The sequence below is a fragment of the Salvelinus alpinus genome, chromosome 11 (genome assembly GCF_045679555.1).
Source record: "Salvelinus alpinus chromosome 11, SLU_Salpinus.1, whole genome shotgun sequence".
Lineage (NCBI taxonomy): Eukaryota > Metazoa > Chordata > Actinopteri > Salmoniformes > Salmonidae > Salvelinus > Salvelinus alpinus.
The window spans coordinates 8,751,196-8,778,012 of record NC_092096.1 but is presented as its reverse complement, the minus strand read 5'-3'; the positions used below and the strand labels follow the sequence as shown (position 1 = coordinate 8,778,012).

General features: G+C 39.8%; 2 protein-coding genes and 2 long non-coding RNA genes across 6 annotated transcripts in view; 3 read left to right on the top strand and 1 right to left on the bottom strand.

Annotated features, from left to right (window-relative positions):
* LOC139533549 (beta-2-microglobulin-like) overlaps positions 1-26,817 on the bottom strand; it is a 296,734-nt gene that overhangs the window by 23,075 nt on the left and 246,842 nt on the right. The gene's annotated exons all lie outside the window — the stretch shown is intronic.
* Positions 1-26,817, top strand: part of LOC139533552 (uncharacterized) — a 277,349-nt gene that overhangs the window by 27,139 nt on the left and 223,393 nt on the right. The window lies entirely within an intron of this gene.
* On the top strand, positions 3,964-12,381 carry LOC139533556 (uncharacterized). Its single transcript, XR_011666814.1, has 3 exons — positions 3,964-3,994; positions 8,603-8,685; positions 8,884-12,381. It is a non-coding gene; the product is annotated as an uncharacterized lncRNA (long non-coding RNA).
* LOC139533541 (serine protease FAM111A-like) overlaps positions 13,627-26,817 on the top strand; it is a 37,448-nt gene continuing 24,257 nt past the window's right edge. Inside the window, exons 1-3 of one of the 2 annotated variants that reach the window (XM_071331668.1) lie at positions 13,627-13,760; positions 18,789-18,832; positions 21,033-21,095. In XM_071331668.1, the coding sequence (XP_071187769.1) occupies positions 18,794-18,832; positions 21,033-21,095 (102 nt within the window). In that variant the 5' untranslated portion in view covers positions 13,627-13,760; positions 18,789-18,793. The remainder of the gene's footprint in view (positions 13,761-18,788; positions 18,833-21,032; positions 21,096-26,817) is intronic. The other variant, XM_071331667.1, reaches the window with a different exon arrangement.

The following is a 26,817-nucleotide window of genomic DNA, read 5'->3' as shown; positions in this document are numbered from 1 at the left end:
CATTTGATCTCAAATCCAGTTTAAATGTGTATTTTTTAAAAGCGCAATAATGTCCTTCCCTTTAACCGCACAGATGCAGATAAATAAATACAAATAACCATATCATGAAAGCAACAATCAAAGTCTAGGAGGAAGGGTAGCTACACAGTAAAAGTCTAGGAGGAAGGGTAGCTACACAGTAAAAAAGGGGGTGTAAAAATAACAGTGTTGACTTATTTTGTTGAGTCCATTAAATGATGTTCAATTCATTGGGACAGGAAGTTGTATTAACAGTGATGGCTAAAGCAGTTGCTAGCACCTGTTCAGTCGACTGAATGATTCAGGCTCAGGGAAATGGCCTTAACATGTTTAGTCTATCGATTAGGACTGTGATGAGTATGGAAGGTATTGGAATAGTATGCCAGCTGTCTTATCCCATTAGAACCCGGTTGGCATGAGGATGTGCAGTTGCTAGACTATCTTAAAGCATTAGTAATAAAGGCTGTAGTTGCTAACAACAAACGTTGAGCACCTGGTTTAGCCAGTACCTTTCCACAGGGTGTGTATATTAATTCCCTTCATTGCGCAGGTGTAAAACATACCTACATATGAAAGTAGTACAGGTATATAACATACCTACATATGAAAATAGTACAGGTATATAACATACCTACATATGAAAATAGTACAGGTATATAACATACCTACATATGAAAGTAGTACAGGTATATAACATACCTACATATGAAAATAGTACAGGTATATAACATATAACATACCTACATATGAAAATAGTACAGGTATATAACATACCTACATATGAAAATAGTACAGGTATATAACATACCTACATATGAAAGTAGTACAGGTATATAACATACCTACATATGAAAATAGTACAGGTATATAACATATAACATACCTACATATGAAAGTAGTACAGGTATAAAACATACCTACATATGAAAATAGTACAGGTATATAACATATAACATACCTACATATGAAAGTAGTACAGGTATAAAACATACCTACATATGAAAATAGTACAGGTATAAAAGCAATGATCACTGACACAACTTCCTCTTTTAACCAACGCAGTAACAGAGGTAGGTTACTAAACATTGTATAATACTTTGAATAGAACATTAACAAACAGGCTCTACATTGTCACTGGCAGTAGGATTGGTATCTTAGGCTGTGAGGTTTCTATTATACAATAATGAGAAGGGAAGGGTTCAGGTCAGTCTTGTTAGTGTTTATATATATATATTACAATGAGAAGGGAAGGGTTCAGGTCAGTCTTGTTAGTGTTTATATATAAATATATATTACAATGAGAAGGGAAGGGTTCAGGTCAGTCTTATTAGTGTTTATATATATATATATATTACAATGAGAAGGGAAGGGTACAGGTCAGTCTTGTTAGTGTTTATATATATATATATATATTACAATGAGAAGGGAAGGGTACAGGTCAGTCTTGTTAGTGTTTATATATATATATATATATATTACAATGAGAAGGGAAGGGTTCAGGTCAGTCTTGTTAGTGTTTATATATATATATATATATATTACAATGAGAAGGGAAGGGTACAGGTCAGTCTTGTTAGTGTTTATATATATATATATATATATATTACAATGAGAAGGGAAGGGTTCAGGTCAGTCTTGTTAGTGTTTATATATATATATTACAATGAGAAGGGAAGGGTTCAGGTCAGTCTTGTTAGTGTTTATATATATATATATATTACAATGAGAAGGGAAGGGTACAGGTCAGTCTTGTTAGTGTTTATATATATATATATATATATTACAATGAGAAGGGAAGGGTTCAGGTCAGTCTTGTTAGTGTTTATATATATATATATACAATGAGAAGGGAAGGGTTCAGGTCAGTCTTATTAGTGTTTATATATATATATATATTACAATGAGAAGGGAAGGGTACAGGTCAGTCTTGTTAGTGTTTATATATATTGTATATCTCATTGTATATATATTACAATGAGAAGGGAATGTCTTTTAAACCATGATAATATGAAACAGGGATAAAAGTGTGTTTGACTAAATGTCCCAAAACAAAGAGGAAGAGAGAATCCAAAATGTGGTCCCATTCAAATCACATTTGACCAATCATGACAAGTGAAAACCAATCTACTTGTGAAGAGAGAACCCATGTTATTATTGATTTGTTTCTTTTTGTTCAAACTGTAAACTTTGTTTAATTGAGTCCATGAAATAATGTTGAATCCTGTTGGGGGGCTGTTAGTTGAGTCCATGAATTCATGTTGAATCCTGTTGGGGGGCTTTAAGTTGAGTCCATGAATTCATGTTGAATCCTGTTGGGGGGCTTTTAGTTGAGTCCATGAATTCATATTGAATCCTGTTGGGGGGCTTTAAGTTGAGTCCATGAATTCATGTTGAATCCTGTTGGGGGGCTTTAAGTTGAGTCCATTAATTAATGTTGAATCCTGTTGGGGGGGCTTGAAGTTGAGTCCATGAATTCATGTTGAATCTTGTTGGGGGGGATTGAAGTTGAGTCCATGAATTCATGTTGAATCTTGTTGGGCGGGATTGAAGTTGAGTCCATGAATTAATGTTGAATCTTGTTGGGGGGGATTGAAGTTGAGTCCATGAATTAATGTTGAATCTTGTTGGGGGGGATTGAAGTTGAGTCCATGAATTAATGTTGAATCTTGTTGGGGGGGATTGAAGTTGAGTCCATGAATTAATGTTGAATCTTGTTGGGGGGGATTGAAGTTGAGTCCATGAATTCATGTTGAATCTTGTTGGGGGGCTGTTAGTTGAGTCAGTGAATTCATGTTGAATCTTGTTGGGGGGCTTTTAGTTGAGTCAGTGAATTCATGTTGAATCTTGTTGGGGGACTTTTAGTTGAGTCAGTGAATTCATGTTGTATCCTGTTGGGTGTTACCCACTCTTTTTTTAACCCCTCTGCACATGCACATATTCTTAGCTAAAGAATGCTCTTTGTCTGTGGTGCCATCGTAGCTATCCAGGAACGATAGCATTAGCATGGTGGAAACAAAGAGAAAACCTATGGGTCATGCTAACAGAGAACTGTCTTAGTTATGACTGTCTTGAGGGCTACAGCTGTTTCTAGAACCTGCTCAGGTGACTTCATGATTCATGCTTAGGAATGTGATCTAGCATGATTATTCTATGTTAGTTCTGTGATGAGAAGTACGGAAGCTATTTGAATTGAATAGACTGAAACCGGTTGGTTTAGGGTGGGGCATGACGGTGTGCAGGTCAACTCAACAGCAGAACACGAATGGTCTTTTGTCGAACATCCACTGATAGACTATCCTAAAGTGTTACCCATGAAGGCTGTAGCTGTTAGCAACAAACATTGAGCCATTGTCTTATGTCAGATAGCTTGACGATTTCATCTGCTCTGACTTACTGTATTAACTTTATTTGATCAAAGATCAAGAGCAGTTGTGATACAGCCTGGATTCGACCCAGGGACTGTAGTGAAGCCTCTAGCACTGAGATGCAGTGCCTTAGATCGATGTGCCAATTGGGAACCCGAGAAGGTGCGTCACTTGCCACCAACAGATGGTGGCGAGGAAAGATGACAAGAGCAATTAATTAATCAATTAAGGAAATGCTATTTAATTTAAAGGTCAACAGGAGTCCTCCCTATGAGCACAAGACGTTGGAAATATATTTTGGGGGTTGAAAAGACTTAAAAAGACATTGAAAGGCGAGACATATTTCAATCATATTTTGCTGGTATTTCTCTTCCTCAAACACCAAGACAATATCATCATCATAATCCTGAACCAGCTCCCAGGGTAAAAATGGCAGTTGGTCCATTGGGTAACACCTGGTTTAACCAGTAACTTTCCACAGGGTGTGTCTATTAATATTCATCATTGCGCATGTATAAAAACATACTTATTTACATACGCAACTATAAAAGCAATGATCACTGACACAACTTCGTCTTTCAGGTCTCAGATCAGCCAACGCAGTAACAGAGGTAGGTTACTAAACATTTATATAATACTTTGAATAGAACATTAACAAACAGGCTCTACATTGTCACTGGCAGTAGGAATGTTATCGTAGGCTGTGAGGTTTCTATTATACAATAATGAGAAGGGAAGGGTTCAGGTCAGTCTTGTTAGTGTTTATATATAAATATATATATATTACAATGAGAAGGGAAGGGTTCAGGTCAGTCTTGTTAGTGTTTATATATATATATTACAATGAGAAGGGAAGGGTACAGGTCAGTCTTGTTAGTGTTTATATATAAATATATATATATTACAATGAGAAGGGAAGGGTTCAGGTCAGTCTTGTTAGTGTTTATATATATATATTACAATGAGAAGGGAAGGGTACAGGTCAGTCTTGTTAGTGTTTATATATATATATTACAATGAGAAGGGAAGGGTACAGGTCAGTCTTGTTAGTGTTTATATATATATATATATATATTACAATGAGAAGGGAAGGGTACAGGTCAGTCTTGTTAGTGTTTATATATATATATATATTACAATGAGAAGGGAAGGGTTCAGGTCAGTCTTGTTAGTGTTTATATATATATATATATTACAATGAGAAGGGAAGGGTACAGGTCAGTCTTGTTAGTGTTTATATATATATATATATATTACAATGAGAAGGGAAGGGTACAGGTCAGTCTTGTTAGTGTTTATATATATATATATATATATATATATTACAATGAGAAGGGAAGGGTACAGGTCAGTCTTGTTAGTGTTTATATATATATATATATATATATATATATATTACAATGAGAAGGGAAGGGTACAGGTCAGTCTTGTTAGTGTTTATATATATATATTACAATGAGAAGGGAAGGGTTCAGGTCAGTCTTGTTAGTGTTTATATATATATATATATACATTACAAGAAGGGAAGGGTTCAGGTCAGTCTTGTTAGTGTTTATATATATATATATATATATTACAATGAGAAGGGAAGGGTACAGGTCAGTCTTGTTATATATATATATATTACAATGAGAAGGGAAGGGTTCAGGTCAGTCTTGTTAGTGTTTATATATATATATATATATATATTACAATGAGAAGGGAAGGGTTCAGGTCAGTCTTGTTAGTGTTTATATATATATATATATATATTACAATGAGAAGGGAAGGGTACAGGTCAGTCTTGTTAGTGTTTATATATATATATATATATATATATTACAATGAGAAGGGAAGGGAACAGGTCAGTCTTGTTAGTGTTTATATATATATATATATATATTACAATGAGAAGGGAAGGGAACAGGTCAGTCTTGTTAGTGTTTATATATATATATATATATATTACAATGAGAAGGGAAGGGTTCAGGTCAGTCTTGTTAGTGTTTATATATATATATATATATATTACAATGAGAAGGGAAGGGTTCAGGTCAGTCTTGTTAGTGTTTATATATATATATTACAATGAGAAGGGAAGGGTACAGGTCAGTCTTGTTAGTGTTTATATATATATATATATATATTACAATGAGAAGGGAAGGGTACAGGTCAGTCTTGTTAGTGTTTATATATATATATATATATTACAATGAGAAGGGAAGGGTACAGGTCAGTCTTGTTAGTGTTTATATATATATATATATATTACAATGAGAAGGGAAGGGAACAGGTCAGTCTTGTTAGTGTTTATATATATATATATATATTACAATGAGAAGGGAAGGGAACAGGTCAGTCTTGTTAGTGTTTATATATATATATATATATTACAATGAGAAGGGAAGGGAACAGGTCAGTCTTGTTAGTGTTTATATATATATATATATATTACAATGAGAAGGGAAGGGAACAGGTCAGTCTTGTTAGTGTTTATATATATATATATATATATTACAATGAGAAGGGAAGGGTACAGGTCAGTCTTGTTAGTGTTTATATATATATATATATTACAATGAGAAGGGAAGGGTACAGGACAGTCTTGTTAGTGTTTATATACAGTGGGGAGAACAAGTATTTGATACACTGCCGATTTTGCAGGTTTTCCTACTTACAAAGCATGTAGAGGTCTGTAATTTTTATCACAGGTACACTTCAACTGTGAGAGACGGAATCTAAAACAAAAATCCAGAAAATCACATTGTATGATTTTTAAGTAATTAATTTGCATTTTATTGCATGACATAAGTATTTGATACATCAGAAAAGCAGAACTTAATATTTGGTACAGAAACCTTTGTTTGCAATTACAGAGATCATACGTTTCCTGTAGTTCTTGACCAGGTTTGCACACACTGCAGCAGGGATTTTGGCCCACTCCTCCATACAGACCTTCTCCAGATCCTTCAGGTTTCGGGGCTGTCGCTGGGCAATACGGACTTTCAGCTCCCTCCAAAGATTTTCTATTGGGTTCAGGTCTGGAGACTGGCTAGGCCACTCCAGGACCTTGAGATGCTTCTTACGGAGCCACTCCTTAGTTGCCCTGGCTGTGTGTTTTGGGTCGTTGTCATGCTGGAAGACCCAGCCACGACCTATCTTCAATGCTCTTACTGAGGGAAGGAGGTTGTTGGCCAAGATCTCACGATGCATGGCCCCATCCATCCTCCCCTCAATACGGTGCAGTCGTCCTGTCCCCTTTGCAGAAAAGCATCCCCAAAGAATGATGTTTCCACCTCCAAGCTTCACGGTTAGGATGGTGTTCTTGGGGTTGTACTAATCCTTCTTCTTCCTCCAAACACGGCGAGTGGAGTTTAGACCAAAAAGCTCTATTTTTGTCTCATCAGACCACATGACCTTCTCCAATTCCTCCTCTGGATCATCCAGATGGTCATTGGCAAACTTCAGACGGGCCTGGACATGCGCTGGCTTGAGCAGGGGGACCTTGCGTGCGCTGCAGGATTTTAATCCATGACGGCGTAGTGTGTTACTAATGGTTTTCTTTGAGACTGTGGTCCCAGCTCTCTTCAGGTCATTGACCAGGTCCTGCCGTGTAGTTCTGGGCTGATCCCTCACCTTCCTCATGATCATTGATGCCCCACGAGGTGAGATCTTGCATGGAGCCCCAGACCGAGGGTGATTGACCGTCATCTTGAACTTCTTCCATTTTCGAATAATTGCGCCAACAGTTGTTGCCTTCTCACCAAGCTGCTTACCTATTGTCCTGTAGCCCATCCCAGCCTTGTGCAGGTCTACAATTTTATCCCTGATGTCCTTACACAGCTCTCTGGTCTTGGCCATTGTGGAGAGGTTGGAGTCTGTTTGATTGAGTGGGTGCACAGGTGTCTTTTATACAGGTAACGAGTTCAAACAGGTGCAGTTAATACAGGTAATTAGTGGAGAACAGGAGATCTTCTTAAAGAAAAACTAACAGGTCTGTGAGAGCCGGAATTCTTACTGGTTGGTAGGTGATCAAATACTTATGTCATGCAATAAAATGCAAATTAATTATTTAAAAATCATACAATGTGATTTTCTGGATTTTTGTTTTAGATTCGGTCTCTCACAGTTGAAGTGTACCTATGATAAAAATTACAGACCTCTACATGCTTTGTAAGTAGGAAAACCTGCAAAATCGGCAGTGTATCAAATACTTGTTCTCCCCACTGTATATATATATATTACAATGAGAAGGGAAGGGTACAGGTCAGTCTTGTTAGTGTTTATATATATATATATATTACAATGAGAAGGGAAGGGAACAGGTCAGTCTTGTTAGTGTTTATATATATATATTACAATGAGAAGGGAAGGGTACAGGTCAGTCTTGTTAGTGTTTATATATATATATTACAATGAGAAGGGAAGGGTTCAGGTCAGTCTTGTTAGTGTTTATATATATATATATATATATTACAATGAGAAGGGAAGGGTTCAGGTCAGTCTTGTTAGTGTTTATATATATATATATATTACAATGAGAAGGGAAGGGAACAGGTCAGTCTTGTTAGTGTTTATATATATATATTACAATGAGAAGGGAAGGGTACAGGTCAGTCTTGTTAGTGTTTATATATATATATTACAATGAGAAGGGAAGGGTTCAGGTCAGTCTTGTTAGTGTTTATATATATATATATATATATTACAATGAGAAGGGAAGGGTTCAGGTCAGTCTTGTTAGTGTTTATATATATATATATATTACAATGAGAAGGGAAGGGAACAGGTCAGTCTTGTTAGTGTTTATATATATATATTACAATGAGAAGGGAAGGGTACAGGTCAGTCTTGTTAGTGTTTATATATATATATATATTACAATGAGAAGGGAAGGGAACAGGTCAGTCTTGTTAGTGTTTATATATATATATTACAATGAGAAGGGAAGGGTTCAGGTCAGTCTTGTTAGTGTTTATATATATATATATATATATTACAATGAGAAGGGAAGGGTTCAGGTCAGTCTTGTTAGTGTTTATATATATATATATATATTACAATGAGAAGGGAAGGGTACAGGTCGGTGTTGAGTGAGAACGCATGTTTTAATTGCTTTGTTGTCATGTTTCTTTTTGTTAAAACTGTAAACTTTGTTTCGTTGAGTCCATGAATTCATGTTGAATTCTGCTGGGTGTTCCCCACTCTTTTTTTAACACTTGCACATATACTTAACTCAGGAATGCTCCAGAGTGATCCATCGTCAGAGCAAATGGCTTCAAATAACAAAACAATGAAAATGCCTGAACCTCATAATACCAAGGTCAGTATAATGTTTATAACACATTTCTAATCCATCATGTATTTGTTTAGTATATTGATAATGACTATCAGGTTTTGATAAGCTTTAACATGCCTAAGAGTCCTCTGAATATGTTATGGGTCATGATTTATTATCATTTAACCAGACAAATAATTTTTTTATAAAGAACAGTGACATACTTTATAAATTCCTCCACAGGAAGAACACTGTCACCGATTCTACTTTTCTAGCGGAGACACAGGCCTGACAGATAAAGGGGAAATCACCTGTACCGAACCTGGCACCATATTAGAAGTTCTCAAAAGAAATGAGATATTCTGTAAACTCATAGATAAGGTGGAGGGGAGAGAAGTTGTCATTGTGAATCAAAAAGGGGCCATAGCGGAGCACTTTCCATGTTTCCTAATTGAAGAGAAAGAGAATCTCATTATCAACATTATTAACTGTAAAACTGAAACACCGGCCATAGATGGGAAAAGGGAACTTGAACAGGGAAAAGAACTTGAACAGGGAAAAGAACTTGAACAGGGAAAAGAACTTGCACAGGGAAAAGAACTTGCACAGGGAAAAGAACTTGAACAGGGAAAAGAACTTGCACAGGGAAAAGAACTTGCACAGGGAAAAGAACTTGCACAGGGAAAAGAACTTGCACAGGGAAAAGAACTTGCACAGCAAAAATCCACATTTGTCATTTTCTGTGTTAAGACAACAGGTGGGAAAAACACCACAAGCAAGGAGCTACTTAAAAACCAAAAACTTAAGCATTTTAGCCCTCTGTGTATCTATGCAAAATGTGGGGATACAGTCAAGACAGCTCTGGAATCAGATGGGCGTTTCTCAGACATAGTGTTTGAAAAAACATGTACACTTTGTGAGGCACCCCAAAAACAAACAAATATTACTATGTCCACTGTAGTAAACAACCTAACAGATCGCACATTTCAAATTATTCTAAAGAATCCGCCACAACCCTCTCAGTCCAACCCAAGTTCAACATCAGAGGAGGGGCCCTCTGTGGGAAATATGACACAGGAGCGACAGGAAATACAGGCAAATAAGAAACAAAAATACATTCCCATGCCAGATTCTAGGAAAATTCAGCAGATCTTATGCGACCAGTTTAAAGGTTTACTAGATCACATGAAGAGTAGGTATCCACAGGAGAAATCTGAGTCTGAAGTGATAGAGTTGATGAGGGAGGAATTTGGTAAGAAAGCGGAGGGTTTTACTGAAGTGTACAGGTTAACAGAGCTGGCAGAATTGACCACCTCAGTCTGTAAGGTCAAACACGAATTGATCGAAGGAACAGGTTTCCTGCTGTTCGATAACCTCATCCTGACAAATGGTCATTTGTTCAAGGATAAAGGTGTACTTCAGGGAAAGACACTGTTGGTTCCCACAACTGTCACGTTTAATTTTGACAACCCACTTGGATCAGGTCAGTGGAAGGTAAATGTTAAACCAGAAGTGGTTGCCCTCCAATATGGAGTTGATAGGTGGGGGCGTCAGGTTGACTATGCCATACTGGAGTTGAGTACCCCATTAAAAGGCAAGAAGTTTCCTCCAGGTCTCCTTCAGAAGTATGGCCCAGTCCCTCAGACAGGTGGGATCTACATCGTTGGCCATCCAGATGGAGGGATTAAAAAGATGGACTCCACGACCATAATAGAGGTGGAACAAAGAAATGCAGCTGAGAGCAAACATTTAGGAGAGAACCAGAGCTCGATCATGATAATCAAAGAAAGCATTTTGGGTAATGAGTTGGACAAAGCGTTTTATGAGCAGATAATACAGGGGAAACGGGATGTGCTGACCTATAACACCTTCTGCTTTAATGGAGCCTCTGGGTCTCCGGTTATAAATCCCAGTCATTGTCAAGTAATTAATGGCATCCCAGTATATGGCTGCCAGGTGATTGCCATGCATACTGGTGGCTTTTCTTACAAATGTCAGGGAACTCATGAAACTCAGAGTGTGATTGAATATGCAATCCCTCTCAGGACCATTCTAGAAAACATATTGTTCTACTTGGTGGAGACAAACAATGTTCAAATGTTGTCAAGATTCACCAATGTTGCCATGAAAAACCCACATCTGTTTGAGCTCATTGCCTGTCTTATCATTGTGGCCACATTGCAGCCTGAATACTCTGATATCCTTAAGGGAATATGGAACAAAATATCACGAAGTCGTAAAAGAAATGAGATGCTGAAATTGATCATTGAAATAAGTGCAGGTACATCAAGGATTGGATTGAGGTGCTGAACTGTGTTTTAACAGAAGTTGGGGTGGATCTGGCTGCAGATGTCACCTGTGAGTTGGGAAGCAGCTTTAGGCCATTTAAATCCCCCCCCCCCCCAAAAAAATGATTTTATTGTCACACACACCAGATATGTGCAGTGAAATGGGTTGTTTTACAGGGTCAGTCATAGTAGTACGGTGCCCTTGGAGCAAATTAGGTGCCTTGCTCAAGGGCACAGAGACAGATTTGTCACCTTGTCAGCTCTAGTATTTGAACCAGTGACCTTTCAGTTGCTAACCCAACACTCTAACCTCTAGGCTACCACGCTTCCCCTTCGCTTATTTTCAACTGTAGACATCAGCTATAGAGGGATATGGTGATGTGCCAATATTATTTAGGAAAGCCACGGTATCACATATCATCGCTGTAGGGTGAAAACCTCTTATCTCCAAAACACACTTTTCAGGAAATTGAAAAACGACCATATTTTACTATTAACGAACATAACATTTCAAAACTACTGAAGATATCTTGTATACATTTTATTTGTCCTAGAGTCGTGAAATGTTCCACCTACATTGAGGATAGTTACTGCTTTCAATACATATAAAAAATGAAAATGGGGACTTGGGGTGGTCACAAGAAGGGAACAAACTTACTTCATGTGGTAGAAGGAAGAAGGAAGAATGGGAGTATAGACAGACTCAACCCACCACTACCAGCATTCCAGGAACCTCAGGAGTGTTTTTTTCCTTTAGCAGGCCATCCCTGGGATCAAATGGATCCGGGGGATTGACAAATTTGTTTGATATCAGAGGAGAATTTTATGGTTGATGGTGTGAGACTCTGGGTGAGTCTCAAAGGGGGGAATGATGGGGTCATGATAGGGGCTGCACCAAATGTTTGATGTATTATAATATTTGTTTATGCTTATGTTGTATTAATAGATTTATAAGGTCCTAGACTACAGATTAACTATATATATATATTCATTATAAGGTTTTAAAATTGTTCCACAGTATTTTCTAAGTCTCTACCTCTTATAAAGAAATGATCTGAGAAATGTGTGAAATTATTGTATGGGGTCTGTGAGAAAGCACTTCAAAGATAAACATAGAGCCCTGCAGGGGAGTAGGAGAGATAAGAAGCCAGTCAGACATACCTCTAGACATCCACTTGGGGTAGTGGACATTTACTGCTGAGGACTTAGAAAACACTGGAACTATTGTATCTCTTGCAAGTTTGTATAGCTGTGTATGCATGGGTTTGGTCTGAGGAGTAGCAGGTAATGACGTATGCAGTGACATCACAGGGGGCTGACTACAAGCATGATTAAAGCAACTTGGACTTTTCTTATAGGGCAGAACTCAGGAGAGACACTAGTTGTGTATGTGATGTTTGATCTTTGACTTCTGTCTAAAGCTGTATTTTGATTAAAATTGTAATGACTTATAAGTGCACATTTTGAGTGTTCCTTATTTGTTAAGTAAATAAAACGGAGCACAGAAAAACGGAACCAACACTTGCCTAGATAAATAAAGATAAAAAATGTTTTTTAAATCCCCAACAGAACACAGTTTATCAGTGAAGAGTAGCCTACACTGTACAGAACACAGTTTATCAGTGAAGAGTAGCCTACACTGTACAGAACACAGTTTATCAGTGAAGAGTAGCCTACACTGTACAGAACACAGTTTATCAGTGAAGAGTAGTCTACACTGTACAGAACACAGTTTATCAGTGAAGAGTAGTCTACACTGTACAGAACACAGTTTATCAGTGAAGAGTAGTCTACACTGTACAGAACACAGTTTATCAGTGAAGAGTAGTCTACACTGTACAGAACACAGTTTATCAGTGAAGAGTAGCCTACACTGTACAGAACACAGTTTATCAGTGAAGAGTAGCCTACACTGTACATAACACAGTTTATCAGTGAAGAGTAGCCTATACTGTACAGAACACAGTTTATCAGTGAAGAGTAGCCTACACTGTACAGAATACAGTTTATCAGTGAAGAGTAGTCTACACTGTACAGAACACAGTTTATCAGTGAAGAGTAGCCTACACTGTACATAACACCGTTTATCAGTGAAGAGTAGTCTACACTGTACAGAACACAGTTTATCAGTGAAGAGTAGCCTACACTGTACAGAACACAGTTTATCAGTGAAGAGTAGCCTACACTGTACAGAACACAGTTTATCAGTGAAGAGTAGCCTACACTGTACAGAACACAGTTTATCAGTGAAGAGTAGTCTACACTGTACAGAACACAGTTTATCAGTGAAGAGTAGTCTACACTGTACAGAACACAGTTTATCAGTGAAGAGTAGTCTACACTGTACAGAACACAGTTTATCAGTGAAGAGTAGCCTACACTGTACAGAACACAGTTTATCAGTGAAGAGTAGCCTACACTGTACAGAACACAGTTTATCAGTGAAGAGTAGTCTACACTGTACAGAACACAGTTTATCAGTGAAGAGTAGTCGACACTGTACAGAACAATGAATCAAAGGGAAGACATCAATTGCATTTGTGACAGAGGTAAAATCTATGGTCACATTTGTGTTTTTCTTTTATTTAATTATTTAAGAGGAATATTTTAATTTCTGATTCATTCTGGGTATAACTTGAGTCCTCCCAGTGGTTTCCTATTGTAATGCATTTATACCTATTGTTGCCAGTAGTAGGAGGCAAATGGTACGTTTTGTCTTCACATCTGGTCACTTCTATGAACGAACTGCTGGAACTTCCTCATTCTTCTGAGAGAAGCCTAACGGGACAGACGCAAACGTTATCCTGCCGCATCGTGTCTCCTGTTTTACAGGTTGGTACTATGTATAAACACATAATGTCACATAATAGTAATTGGACGAGGTTAGCTAAATGTAGACGGGTCTGTATACGAGTTGTGAAGTGTGTACCGGTTAATATAACCGAGTAGAACAAGGCTTAGTTTTCCGGACTGTAGGCTAGTTGTTGTGAAAGTGGGGGGGGGACTGGTATCAAGTAGAAACACAATGTCGAGGGCTGGAAGTGAAATGGAAGTGAGTGAGGACGAGTTAAGTGAAGTGGAAGGTGTAGTGAAGACCTCGGGAACCTGAGCCTCACATAAACGGACATGTTAAAGAAGAATCTGGTCCAGTAGGAGGGACATTTTTGGAGAGTAGATCCTGGCCTTTTTGGCGGGTCCATTTGTTTTTTGGCGGGTTCTTTTGTAGTTTCAGTGTGGGTGTAAAATTAGTTGAGTCCGTGAAGGTAATCTGTAGTGGGTTTGTGATGTGTACTTCTTCCGCCTTGGAGGGAGCTGGCGCTCAATATCACGCAACTCGGGACAAGATCGGTTATTTGATTTGCTCTTAGGAACAGGGCGCCATTTAAAGGAGTGATTACCGGGGGAGCTGTAAATGTGAAGGAGAACCAGTTGAGGGGGAAGATTCCCGGTGTGTGATACTCGTCGTTTGGTGCGATGTAGTCAGGGTGGAGTGAATGGTGAGACAGAAGAGTCAGTAGCTCTATTCAGACCAGATTAGTTTTACTGGGAGAGGTCGGGTAATGTAATGCTGTGCTCCAGCACAAAACAGCACATCTGTAATTTTTGTCCCGTCCGAATCTGCCATGTCATACAGTTGTACATGGCAGGAGAGCAGTGGTGGAAAAAATACCCAATTTTCATACTTGAGTAAAAGTAAAGATACCTTGATAGAAAATTACTCAAGTGAAAGTGAAAGTCACCCAGTAAAATACTACTTGAGTAAAAGTCTAAAAGTATTTGGTTTTAAATGAACTTAAATATCACAAGTAAAAGTATAAATCATTAAACATTTATTATATTAAGCAACGATTTTTATTATTATTATTTAGGGATAGCCAGGGGCACAGTTAAACACTCAGACATCATTTACAAACAAAGCATTTGTGTTTAGTGAGTCCACCAGATCAGAGGCAGTAGGGATGACCAGGGATGTTCTCTTGATAAGAATGTGAATGGGACCATTTTCCTGTCCTGCTAAGCATTCAAAATGTAACGAGTACTTTTACGTGTCAGGGAAAGTGTAAGGAGTAAAAAGTACCACGTTTTCTTTAGGAATGTAGTGAAGTAATTGTAAAAGTTGTCAAAAATATAAATAGTAAAGTACAGATACCCCCAAAAAACGAGTAGTACTTAAAATTATTTATACTTCGGTACTTTACACCACCAGCTGCAAAGTCCTCTGATAATACTAGTCCCGTGCGAATCGGCATCCTTTTGAGAGAAATGTCTGAGTTTGACAGGTGTTTTGTTGCTCACGGTTTGAGCAAGAAAACAACTGATTTGATGAATTGAACGAAGTGCTGGGCATGGCCTATATATGACGAGCCTACATGTATCAACTTCTACAGTGAATCCTTATGTTTACCTTATGTACGAATTAATTGAATATCGCCAAATGCATCATTACAAATATTGCGCCTATTTAATGCAAAACCCAGCACTTTAGTGAAAACCCAGCTCTTTCAGGTTGTGAAAATATAAACAAATATTAAGGACACACTCCCGCACCTATAACGCTACCGCCAGCGCTGAGATTTACCATTGCATTAGGTTTGTTAAAATAGAGCCCTGAATGTCACATTAACGGTGCGTTCGTAAATTCACTCTGGCTAGCTACTCCGATTTCAGAGCACTCTCATCCGAGTGTGTCAGAGAGCAGAATAACTGTTGAATTTAATAAGAACGCTCAACACCCGTTGAATATGGCCGGTGTCGGTAAACGTCGGCAGAAAAAGCGTAGTTATTGTTGCCAACAGCATACTTACCGTCACCAACGCTCTGGATAACATGAAAACAGCTTTACCAGCTCTGCTAGGTTAAGTAAAATGATCAGAGTGAGGTGTTCTCTCATTTGTGTCTGGAAGTAGCTAGCAAGCTAGCCATCGTTAGCCAGTTAGCCAGTTAGCTTGGGTGCTTGACTACCGTTGTGAGGGCAGAACGCTCAGATCAACGCTACTCCTCGACCAGAACGTCCAGTGTGAGCGAAACGCTCTGAATTTATGAACGGGCAATCTGACAACACTCTGAATATATGACTGGATAATCTGACAACACTCTGAATTTATGAACGGGCAATCTGACAACACTCTGAATATATGACCGGATAATCTGACAATGCTCTGAATTTACCAACTGCCAGCGCGCACTCTGGCACTCCAGATTGAATTTACAAACGCCCAGCGCGCACTCTGGCACTCCAGATTGAATTTACGAACACACCCTGTGTTGTTACACAATAGTATGGAGGTAATAACACAAGTTAATCAATCCAAAACTTTTCAATAATTGACTACTTGTCTTTCGAACACACCTGTTGTACGGACTAGTAGGGTGGTAATAACACAAGTTTATCAATCATGTCCTCATAAGAGACCGTTTGGGTCACATTTGAGTAATCATTTGGCATTTTCACATATGACTGTCTACTCAACTAAATTGTAAAATGTAAAACAAGGTGATTTTCTAATTGTTATTATAATTATATCTCTCTCCATTACCTTCTATAGCTTGACCAACAAGACAGTTGCTTTATTAATTTACTACCATCTGGTTTAGATATGACCTTTCCAGAAGTTGAGGGTGGGGCAGGTATGTTACGCTCACTGCATGGGGGGGGGGGGGGGGGCGGTGCGTTTATACAGTACACTATACACACCACCGGTCAAATGTTTTAGAACACCTGCTCATTCAAGGGGTTTTCTTTATTTTGACTATTTTCTACATTGTAGAATAATGCAAAGCAGTCATCAAGGCAAACATAAAAAAATTAAAAATTAAACTAGGCTAGTCAGTTAAGAACAAATTCTTAATTACAATGACGGCTTAACCCGGATGACGCTGGGCCTAACCCGGATGACGCTGGGCCTAACCCGGATGACGCTGGGCCTAATCCGGATGACGCTGGGCCTAACCCGGATGACGCTGGGCCTAACCCGGATGACGCTGGGCCTAACCCGGATGACGTTGTGCCTAACCCGGATGGCGCTGGGCCTAACTCGGATGACGCTGGTCCTAACCCGAATGACGCTGGGCCTAACTCGGATGACGCTGGGCCTAACCCGGATGACGGTGGGCCTAACCCGGATGGCGCTGGGCCTAACCCGGATGACGGTAACCCGGATGGCGCTGGGCCTAACCCGGATGACGCTGGGCCTAACCCGGATGACGGTAACCCGGATGGCGCTGGGCCTAACCCGGATGACGCTGGGCCTAACCCGGATGACGGTAACCCGGATGGCGCTGGGCCTAACCCGGATGGCGCTGGGCCTAACCCGGATGACGGTAACACGGATGGCGCTGGGCCTAACCCAGATGACGCTGGGCCTAACCCGGATGGCGCTGGGCCTAACCCGGATGACGCTGGGCCTAACCCGGATGACGCTGGGCCTAACCCGGATGACGCTGGGCCTAACCCGGATGACGCTGGGCCAATTGTGAATGCTAGAATTACAATGACGGTTGGTCTTGTTATTGTTCATGTCTTTACATCAGGTCATTATATTAATACAATTACAATGAGTTGATACATGTACAGGGTGGAAATTATATTTCACAAAATGTTCTGAAACAAAGGGGAAGAGTATCCGTATCTAAAATGTGGTCCCCCTCCAAATCACATTTGATCTATCATAACTAGTCTACTCTTATAGTGAGAACCCATGTTATAATTGATATGTGATTGTGTTTCTTTTTGTTCACGCCGTAAACTTTGTTCTGTTGAGTCCATTAAATGATGTTCAATTCATTGAACCACTCCTAGTTTGTTGCCAGCCTGATCCACCATCCTAACCGCTGAAACGAGAGCACAAAGTCAAAGGAGTCCTCGGTACGAGCACAAGACGTTGAAAATACACCTTTTAGGTTGAAAAGACGTCTCTTAACCAATCACTGGGCTTCCTCTTCTTCAAACACCAAGACAGTATCATCATCATAAACCACAACAGCAGTACATCAGTGGTCTGTACATCAGGGGAACACAACAGTAGAACATCAGTGGTCTGTACATCAGGGGAACACAACAGTAGAACATCAGTGGTCTGTACATCAGGGGAACACAACAGCAGAACATCAGTGGAACACAACAGCAGTACATCAGTGGCCTGTACATCAGGGGAACACAACAGCAGAACATCAGTGGAACACAACAGCAGAACATCAGTGGAACACAACAGCAGAACATCAGTGGTCTGTACATCAGGGGAACACAACAGTAGTACATCAGTGATCTGTACATCAGGGGAACACAACAGCAGAACATCAGTGGTCTGTACATCAGGGGAACACAACAGCAGTGTTTCTTTTGTTGAGCATCTACACATTATCCTAGAGAGTTACCAATGAAAGCTGTAGTTGCTAACAACAAAGGTTGAGATTGACTTCAGTGAAGAAACACCAGAATCAGAATTAGAACAATGAAGTTTGATGAAAGTAAAGTCTCAAGTCTTTGGCATTGTGTTGATGCTAGTCCCACTAAGATAGCCATCACAGACCTCTGTTAATCAATCAATTCCTTTTTTGAATGAATTGTTTTCACTTGTGTCTGCCAGTCACTTCTAATTGGAGAATAAATAAACCTACAAGCTGTAGGATACTATACAATCACAACTTACTTTGCAACTAGTTGGAGTCAACTTAACTCATTGAGCGCCATTGGAGCTATCAATACAGTAGGCTTGTTGTGTCTTTTTTACAAGCCAAAGACAGAAGAAAGGTACTGGTGTATCTTGCAGTATTTTGCTCTTTATTAAAAACCCTGCAACCTACCTGTTATTGTCAACCATAAATTATCAAATAATATTTTTTTGAATAATGATTTCACAGGTCCAATGGCAGCCATGGTGAAATCTGAGCCTCTTGACAGCAATGTAAGTTAATACATGTATTTGTGAAAAATAAGTATTTTTTTGTTTTAGTTGCAATCTATGCATGCCTTTTGATGGGTCACATAATAAAAGCATCATATTTACTATTTTTGATCAAATTAAAGTTGTTGTTCAGGATGCCTGATATGAATGACAACTAGCACTAGGCTACCTGCCACCCCAAACATGACCAAAAGTATGTGGACACTGCTCATCGAACATCTCATTCCAAAATCATTGGCATTAATATGGAGTTGGTCCCCCCTTTGCTGCTATAACAGCCTCCACTCTTCTGGGAAGGCTTTCCAAAAGATGTTGGAACATTGCTGCTATAACAGCCTCCACTCTTCTGGGAAGGCTTTCCCAAAGATGTTGGAACATTTCTGCTATAACAGCCTCCACTCTTCTGGGAAGGCTTTCCACTAGATGTTGGAACATTGCTGCAGGGGGGACTTGCTTCCATTCAGCCACAAGAGCATTAGTGATGTTGGGCGGTTAGGCCTGGCTCGCAGTCAGCGTTCCAATTCATCCCAAAGGTGTTCGATGGGGTTGAGGTCAGGGCTCTGTGCAAGCCAGTCAAGTTCTTCCACACCGACCTCAACAAACAATTTCTGTATTTACCAAGCTTTGTGCACGGAGGCATAGTCATGCTGAAACAGGAAAGGGCCTTCCCTAAACTGTTGCCACAAAAGTTGGAAGCACAGAATTGTCTAGAATGTCATTGTATGCTATAGCGTTAAGATTTATCTTCACTAGCCCGAACCATGACAAACAGCCCCAGACCATTATTCTTATCACGTTTAGGTAAGACCCAGATGCAGACGATGTAGAAGTAACAAGACTTTATTACAACAACAGGGGCAGGCAAACAACAGGTCAAGGCAGGCAGGGGTCAATAATCCAGAGAGGGTGTAAAGGGTCCAGAATGGCGGGTAGTCTCAGGGTCAGTAATCCAGAACGGGGGGGGGGGGGGGGGGGTACAAAACGGCAGTCAGGCTCAGGGTCAGTAATCCAGAGAGGGTGTAAAGGGTTTAGAACGGCGGGTAGTCTCAGGGTCAGTAATCCAGAAGGGGGGAGGTACAAAACGGCAGTCAGGGTCAGGGCAGGCAGTCTAAGGGTCAGGGCAGGCAGTCTAAGGGTCAGGGAAGGCAGAACGGTCAAAACCGGGAGGGACTAGAATACAGGAGCAGGAAAACAGACAGGAGCAGGGAAACAAACGCTGGTAGGTTTGACAAACTAAAGGAACTGGCAACAGACAAACAGAGAACACAGGTATAAATCCACAGGGGATAATGGGGAAGATGGGCAACACCTAGAGGGGGGTGGAGACAATCACAAAGACAGGTGAAACAGATCAGGGTGTGACAATTCTTCCTCCATCAAACTTTACAGTTGGCACTATGCATTCGGGCAGGTAGCGTTCTCCTAGCATCTGCCAAACCCAGATTTGTCTGTCGGACTGCCAGATGGTGAAGCATGATTCATCACTCCAAAGAACGCCTTTCCACTGCTCCAGAGTCCAATGGCGGCGAGCTTTACACCCCTCCAGCCAATGCTTGGCATTGCACATGGTGATCTTAGGCTTGTGTGTGGCTGTTCGGCCATAGAAACCCATTTCATGAAGCTCCCGACGAACAGTTCTTGAGCTGATGTTGCTTGCAGAGGCAGTTTGGAACTCGGTTGTGAGTGTTGCAACCAAGGACACAATTTTTACGTGCTTTTATGTGTTCCGTTCTGTGCGCTTGTGTGGCCTACCACTTCGCAGCTGAGCCGTTGTTGCTCCTAGATATTTCCATTTCACAATAACAGTACTTACAGTTGACCGGGGAAGCTCTAGCAGGTCAGAAATGTTGACAAACTGACTTGTTGGAAAGGTGGCATCCTATGACGGTGCCACGTTGAAAGTCACTGAGCTTTTCAGTATGGGCCATTCTACTGTCAATGTTTGTCCATGGCGTTTGAATGGCTGTTTGCTCAATATTATACACCTGTCAGTAACAGGTGTGGCTGAAATAGCTGAATCCACTAATTTGAAGGGGTATCCACATATTGTGGTGTGTATGTAGAAGGGTTGTCCAGATCCTTTTGGTCATGTAGTGTATGTGTATCCATATTATCATGATCAACATGGTATTTCATATTCTGAAAGTCCATATTGTATTTTCTTTAGAACCTTCAAACTTCTGTTATTTTTCTCTTCCAGAGTGATTCATCGCCAGATCAAAAGAGGAAGAAGATGAAGATGACTGAGCCTAATGATCGCATGGTAAGTATAATGTTTATAACACATTCATTTGTAATCAACCATGAAGTATTGGTTTGATCAATTTATGTTTTGTTTTCAATTTTTTTGTTTTCAATTTTCATAATAAAAGTAACAGATAATTATTTATTAAATTAGAGAAATGTATATTTTGTGGATAAAATCTTCTGCTAAATGGCATATATTATGAAAGCACATATTATGAAAGCTGGAAACATACAGAGCTGTCAGAAAGTATTCATACCCCTTGACTTATTCCACATGTTGTTGTATTACAGCCTGAATTCAAAATGGATAAAATGGTATGTTTTTTCTCACCCATCTAAACACAGTACCCCATAATGACAAAGTGAAGACATGTTTTTCAAAAAAATTTACAAATATATTGAAAATAAAATACAGAAATATCTCATTTACATAAGTATTCACACCCCTTTGCTATTACACTCCAAATTGAGCTCAGGTGCATCCAATATCCTTTGATTATCCTTGAGATCACTACAACTTGATTGGAGTCCACCTGTGGCCAATTCAATTGTTTGGACTTGATTAAGAAAGAAACACACGTCTATAAGGTCCCACAGTTCACAGTGCATGTCAGAGCAGAAACTAAACCATGAAGTCCAAGGAACTGTCCGTAGATCTCCAAGATAGAATTGTAATGAGGCATATATCTGGGGAAGGGTATAAAAATCATTTCTAGAATGTTGAACGTTTCCAAGAGCACAGCGGTCTCCATCATTAGGAAATGGAAAACATATGGAAGTAAAACAAACTGATCAACCGGGGAAAGAAGGACCTTGGTCAGGGAGGTGACCAAGAACCCAATGACCACTCTGACAGAAATACAGAGTTCCTTGGCTGAGATGGGAGAACCTGCCAGAAGGACAACAGTCTCTACAGCACTTCACCAATCTGGGCTTTATGGGAGAGTGGCCAGATGGAAGCCACTCCTGAGAAAAAGGCGCGTGACAGCAGGCTGGGAGTTTGCCAAAAGGCACACGAAAGACTCTGAGATCATAAGGCAAAAGATTCTGTTGTCTGAGACAAATATTTTACTCTTTGGCCTGATGAGAACCTGCTTCAGAGTGCAAATGACCTTAAACTGGGGCGAAGATTTACGTTCTAGTAGGACAATGACCCCAAGCATACAGCCAACGCTGTAAGCAACGCTAGAATGACTTCAGAACAAGAATGTTAAAGTCATTGAGTGGCCCTGCCACAGCCCAGACTTGAATCCCATTGAAAATTGGTGGAAAGACTTGAAGATTTGCTGTTCACTTAACAGAGCTTGAGAAAATCTGCAAGAAAGAATGGGAGACAATTCCCAAATCCAGATGTGTAAAGCTGATACAGGCATATCCAAGACGACTCAAAGCTGTAATATCCACCAAAGGTGCTTCTGCAAAGTATTTACTCAGGGGTGTGAATACTCATATACATGAGATTTCTGTATTTCATTTTCAATACATTTGTAAAAATGTCTAAAAACATGTTTTCACTTTGTCATTATGGGGTATTGTGTGTAGATGGTTGAGAAAAAAACATCAAATGAATCCATTTTGAATTCAGGCTGTAACACAACAAAATGTGGAATTTGTCAACAGGTATGAATAGAATACTTTCTGAAGGCTCTGTAGCTCTAAATGATTCCACCATGAGTACTCTCTACTCTCTAGCAGGAAGCCATACAAATAGTATGTACAGTTGAAGTCGGAAGTTTACCTACACCTTAGCCAAATACATTTAAACTCAGTTATTCACAATTCCTGACATTTAATTCTTGTAAAAATGTCCTTTCTTAGATCAGTTAGGATCCACACTTTATTTTAAGAATGTAAAATATCAGTATAATAGTAGAGAGTGATTTATTTCAGCTTTTATTTCTTTCATCACATTCCCAGTGGGTCAGAAGTTTACATTCACTCAATTAGTACTTGGTAGCATTGCCTATAAATTGTTTAACTTGGGTCAAACATTTCGGGTAGCCTTCCACAAGCTTCCCAGAATAAGTTGGGTGAATTTTGCATTCCTTCTGACAGAGATGGTGAAACAGAGTCAGGTTTGTAGGCCTCCTTGCTCGCACACGCTTTTTCAGTTCTGCCCACAAATTTTCTATGGGATTGAGGTCAGGGCTTTGTGATGGCCACTCCAATACCTTGACTTTGTTGTCCTTAAGCCATTTTGCCACAACTTTGGAAGTATTCTTGGGGTCATTGTCCATTTCGAAGACACGTTTGCGACCCAGCCTTAACTTCCTGACTGATGTCTTGAGATGTTGCTTCAATATATCCACCTAATTTTCTTTCCTCATGATGCCATCTATTTTGTGAAGTGCACCAGTCCCTCCTGCAGCAAAGCACCCCCACAACATGATGTTGCCACCCCCGCGCTTCACGGTTGGGATGGTGTTCTTCGGCTTGTAAGCGGTCCTCTTTTTCCTCCAAAAATAACGATGGTCATTATGGCCAAACAGTTCTAATTTTGATTCATCAGACCAGAGGACATTTCTCCAAAAAAGTACGATCTTTTGTACGATGTGCTGTTGCAAACCATAGTCTGGCTTTTTTATGACTGTTTTGGAGCCGTGGCTTCTTCCTTGCTGAGTGGCCTTTCAGGCTATGTCGATATTGTACTAATTTTACTGTGGATATAGATACTTTTGTACCTGTTTCCTCCAGCATCTTCACAAGGTCCTTTGCTGTTGTTCTGGGATTGATTTGCACTTTTCGCACCAAAGTACGTTCATCTCCAGGAGACAGAACGCGTCTCCTTCCTGAGTTGTATGACGGCTGCATGGTCCCATTGTGTTTATACTTGCGTACTATTGTTTGTATAGATGAGTGGGGTATGTCGTGGTAATTTCCTGTATTACTCAATAAAGAGAGAGAGAGAGAGACAACCACACACAAGTCAAGAGTTAAATTATATATTCCATCTTTAATAATATATAACCTTCACCAAAGCCCTTTTTTGACTCTCAGATCAATTCAGTGTCTATCAATGAATTCTCTGAGAGTGCTTACAAAACAATTCTTAGTTTCATTTATAGCCAAGGTACACCCCTCTCAACTTACAAAGAACGTCTTACTTGAAAGAGGAGTATCCCATAGCTAGACAGCATCAGCTATAAATCATTGTTCAGTTTGATCTCCCAAGACAAGGTTTCAATCTCATGCTTGGTACTTCACTGTCTACCAAAACATTTCCTCATCCAATGGCATATATCAACTGTCAATCCTAGATACTCCCAAACCTGGACAAACTCACTGAAGACAGTGAGCCTCTTAGGTCATATACCAGATCAAGATAAGGGCAACCTCAGAGGGGACATACAATGGTTCCAAACACTGCCTTACTCCTTCCCCCCACTGATATTCTACATAGCACCACATGGTTTAACAGATACATTGACATATGAAGACAAGCCTGACCTCTCCCCTCTCTGGGACCCAAGTGACTAAGTCCTAGCTCAGAAGGGAAAATGCAACTGCCAACCAAATAGTCCAAAGGGCACCATTCTAATGACAAGTATCTCAGAAGCATATGATGAAAATAAAACATCTTATCAATAATACCCAACTCATTCTGATTCAGCCACGACAGGTACCTTCAGGCGTTTGGAAATTGCTCTAGAGGATGAACCAGACTTGTGGAGGTTTACAATTTTTTTTCTGAGGTCTTGGCTGATTTCTTTTGATTTTCCCATGATGTCAAGCAAATAGGCACTGAGTTTGAAGTTAGGCCTTGAAATACATCTACAGGTACACCTCCAATTGACTCAAATTAGGTCAATTTGCCTGTCAGAAGCTTCTAAAGCCATGACATCATTTTCTGGAATTTTCCAAGCTGTTTAAAGGCACAGACATCTTAGTGTATGTAAACTTCTGACCAACTGGAATTGTGATACAGTGAATTATCAGTGAAATAATCTGTCTGTAAACTATTGTTGGAAAAATTACTTGTGTCATGCACAAAGTAGATGTCCTAACCGACTTGCCAAAACTATAGTTTGTTAACAAGAAATTTGTGGAGCGGTTGAAAAACGAGTTTTAATGACTCCAACATAAGTGCATGTTAACTTCTGACTTCAACTGTATGAGGGCAATACAAAATTAGCTATTTTTGAGTATATTGCTTTTAAGTCATATAAAAATTAAAAACATGTTTTTTGCGAGTCTACAATATAAATATTATGAATAAATACTATAGATATGAGTTAAAATAAGTGCATTGCAATTTGTTTATTTTTGTGTAGTCATGTATATTCAGTGTACACCTATGTGTCAATGTAAGTGTACATACATTGCCTTCGGAAAGTTTTCAGACCCCTTGACCTTTTCCACATTTTGTTACGTTACAGCCTGATTCTAAAATTGATTAAATTGTTTTTTTTCTTCTCATCGATCTACACACAATACTCCATAATGAGTGAAAATGTTTTTCGAAATTGTTTCTAATTTATATAAAAAAGAAAACGGAAATATCACATTTACATAACTATTCAGACCCTTTACTCAGTACTTTGTTGAAGCACCTTTGGCAGCGATTACAGCCTAGAGTCTTCTTGGGTATGACGCTACAAGCTTGGCACACCTGTATTTGGGGAATTTCTCCCATTCTTCTCTGCAGAGCCTCTCAAGCTCTGTCAGGTTGGATGGGGAGCGTTGCTGCACAGCTATTTTCAGGTCTCTCCAGTGATGTTCGATTGGGTTCAAGTCCGGGCTCTGGCTGTGCCACTCAAGGACATTCAGGGACTTGTCCCGAAGCCACTCCTGCGTTGTCTTGGCTGTGTGCTTAGGGTCGTTGTCCTGTTGGAAGGTGAACCTTCACCCCAGTCTGAGGGGCTGAGCGCTCTGGAGCATGTTTTCATTAAGGATCTCTCTGTACTTTGCTCCGTTCATCTTTCCCTCGATCCTGACTAGTCTCCCAGTCCCTGCCGCTGAAAAACATCCCCACAATATGATGCTGCCACCACCACAGTGCTTCACCGTAGGGATGGTTCCAGGTTTCCTCCAGAAGTGACGTTTGGCATTCAGGCCAAATAATATTTTTTCTCATGGTCTGAGAGTTTTTAGGTGCCTTTTGGCAAACTCCAAGCTGGCTGTCATGTGCCTTTTACTGAGGAGTGTCTTCCATCTGGCCACTCTACCATAAATGCCTGATTGGTCGAGTACTGCAGAGATGGTTGTCCTTCTGGAAGCTTCTCCCATCTCCACAGGGGAACTCTAGAGCTCTGTCAGAGTGACCATAGGGTTCTTGGTCACCTCCCCGACCAAGGCTCTTCTCCCCCGATTTCTCAGTTTGGCCGGGCGGCCAGCACTATGGAGAGTCTTGGTGGTTCCAAACTTCTTCCATTTAAGAATGATGGAGGCCACTGTGTTCTTAGGGACCTTCAATGCTGCAGAAATGTTTTGGTACCCTTCCCCAGATCTGTGCTTCGACACAATTCTGTCTCAATTCTGAGTCTCATACCAAAGGGTCTGAATACTTATGTAAATAAGGTATTGCTGTTGTTTTTTTCTCAATAAATTTTAAATCATTTCTACACCCGTTTTTGATTCATCATTATGGGGTATTGTGTGTAGATTGCTGAGGATCTTTTTTATTTAATACATTTGAGAATAAGGCTGAAACATAACAAAATGTAGAAAAAGTCAAGGGGTCTGAATAATCTCCCAAGGCAGTGTATGCGCATTCATATTAATGTCATTTTCATTGATTT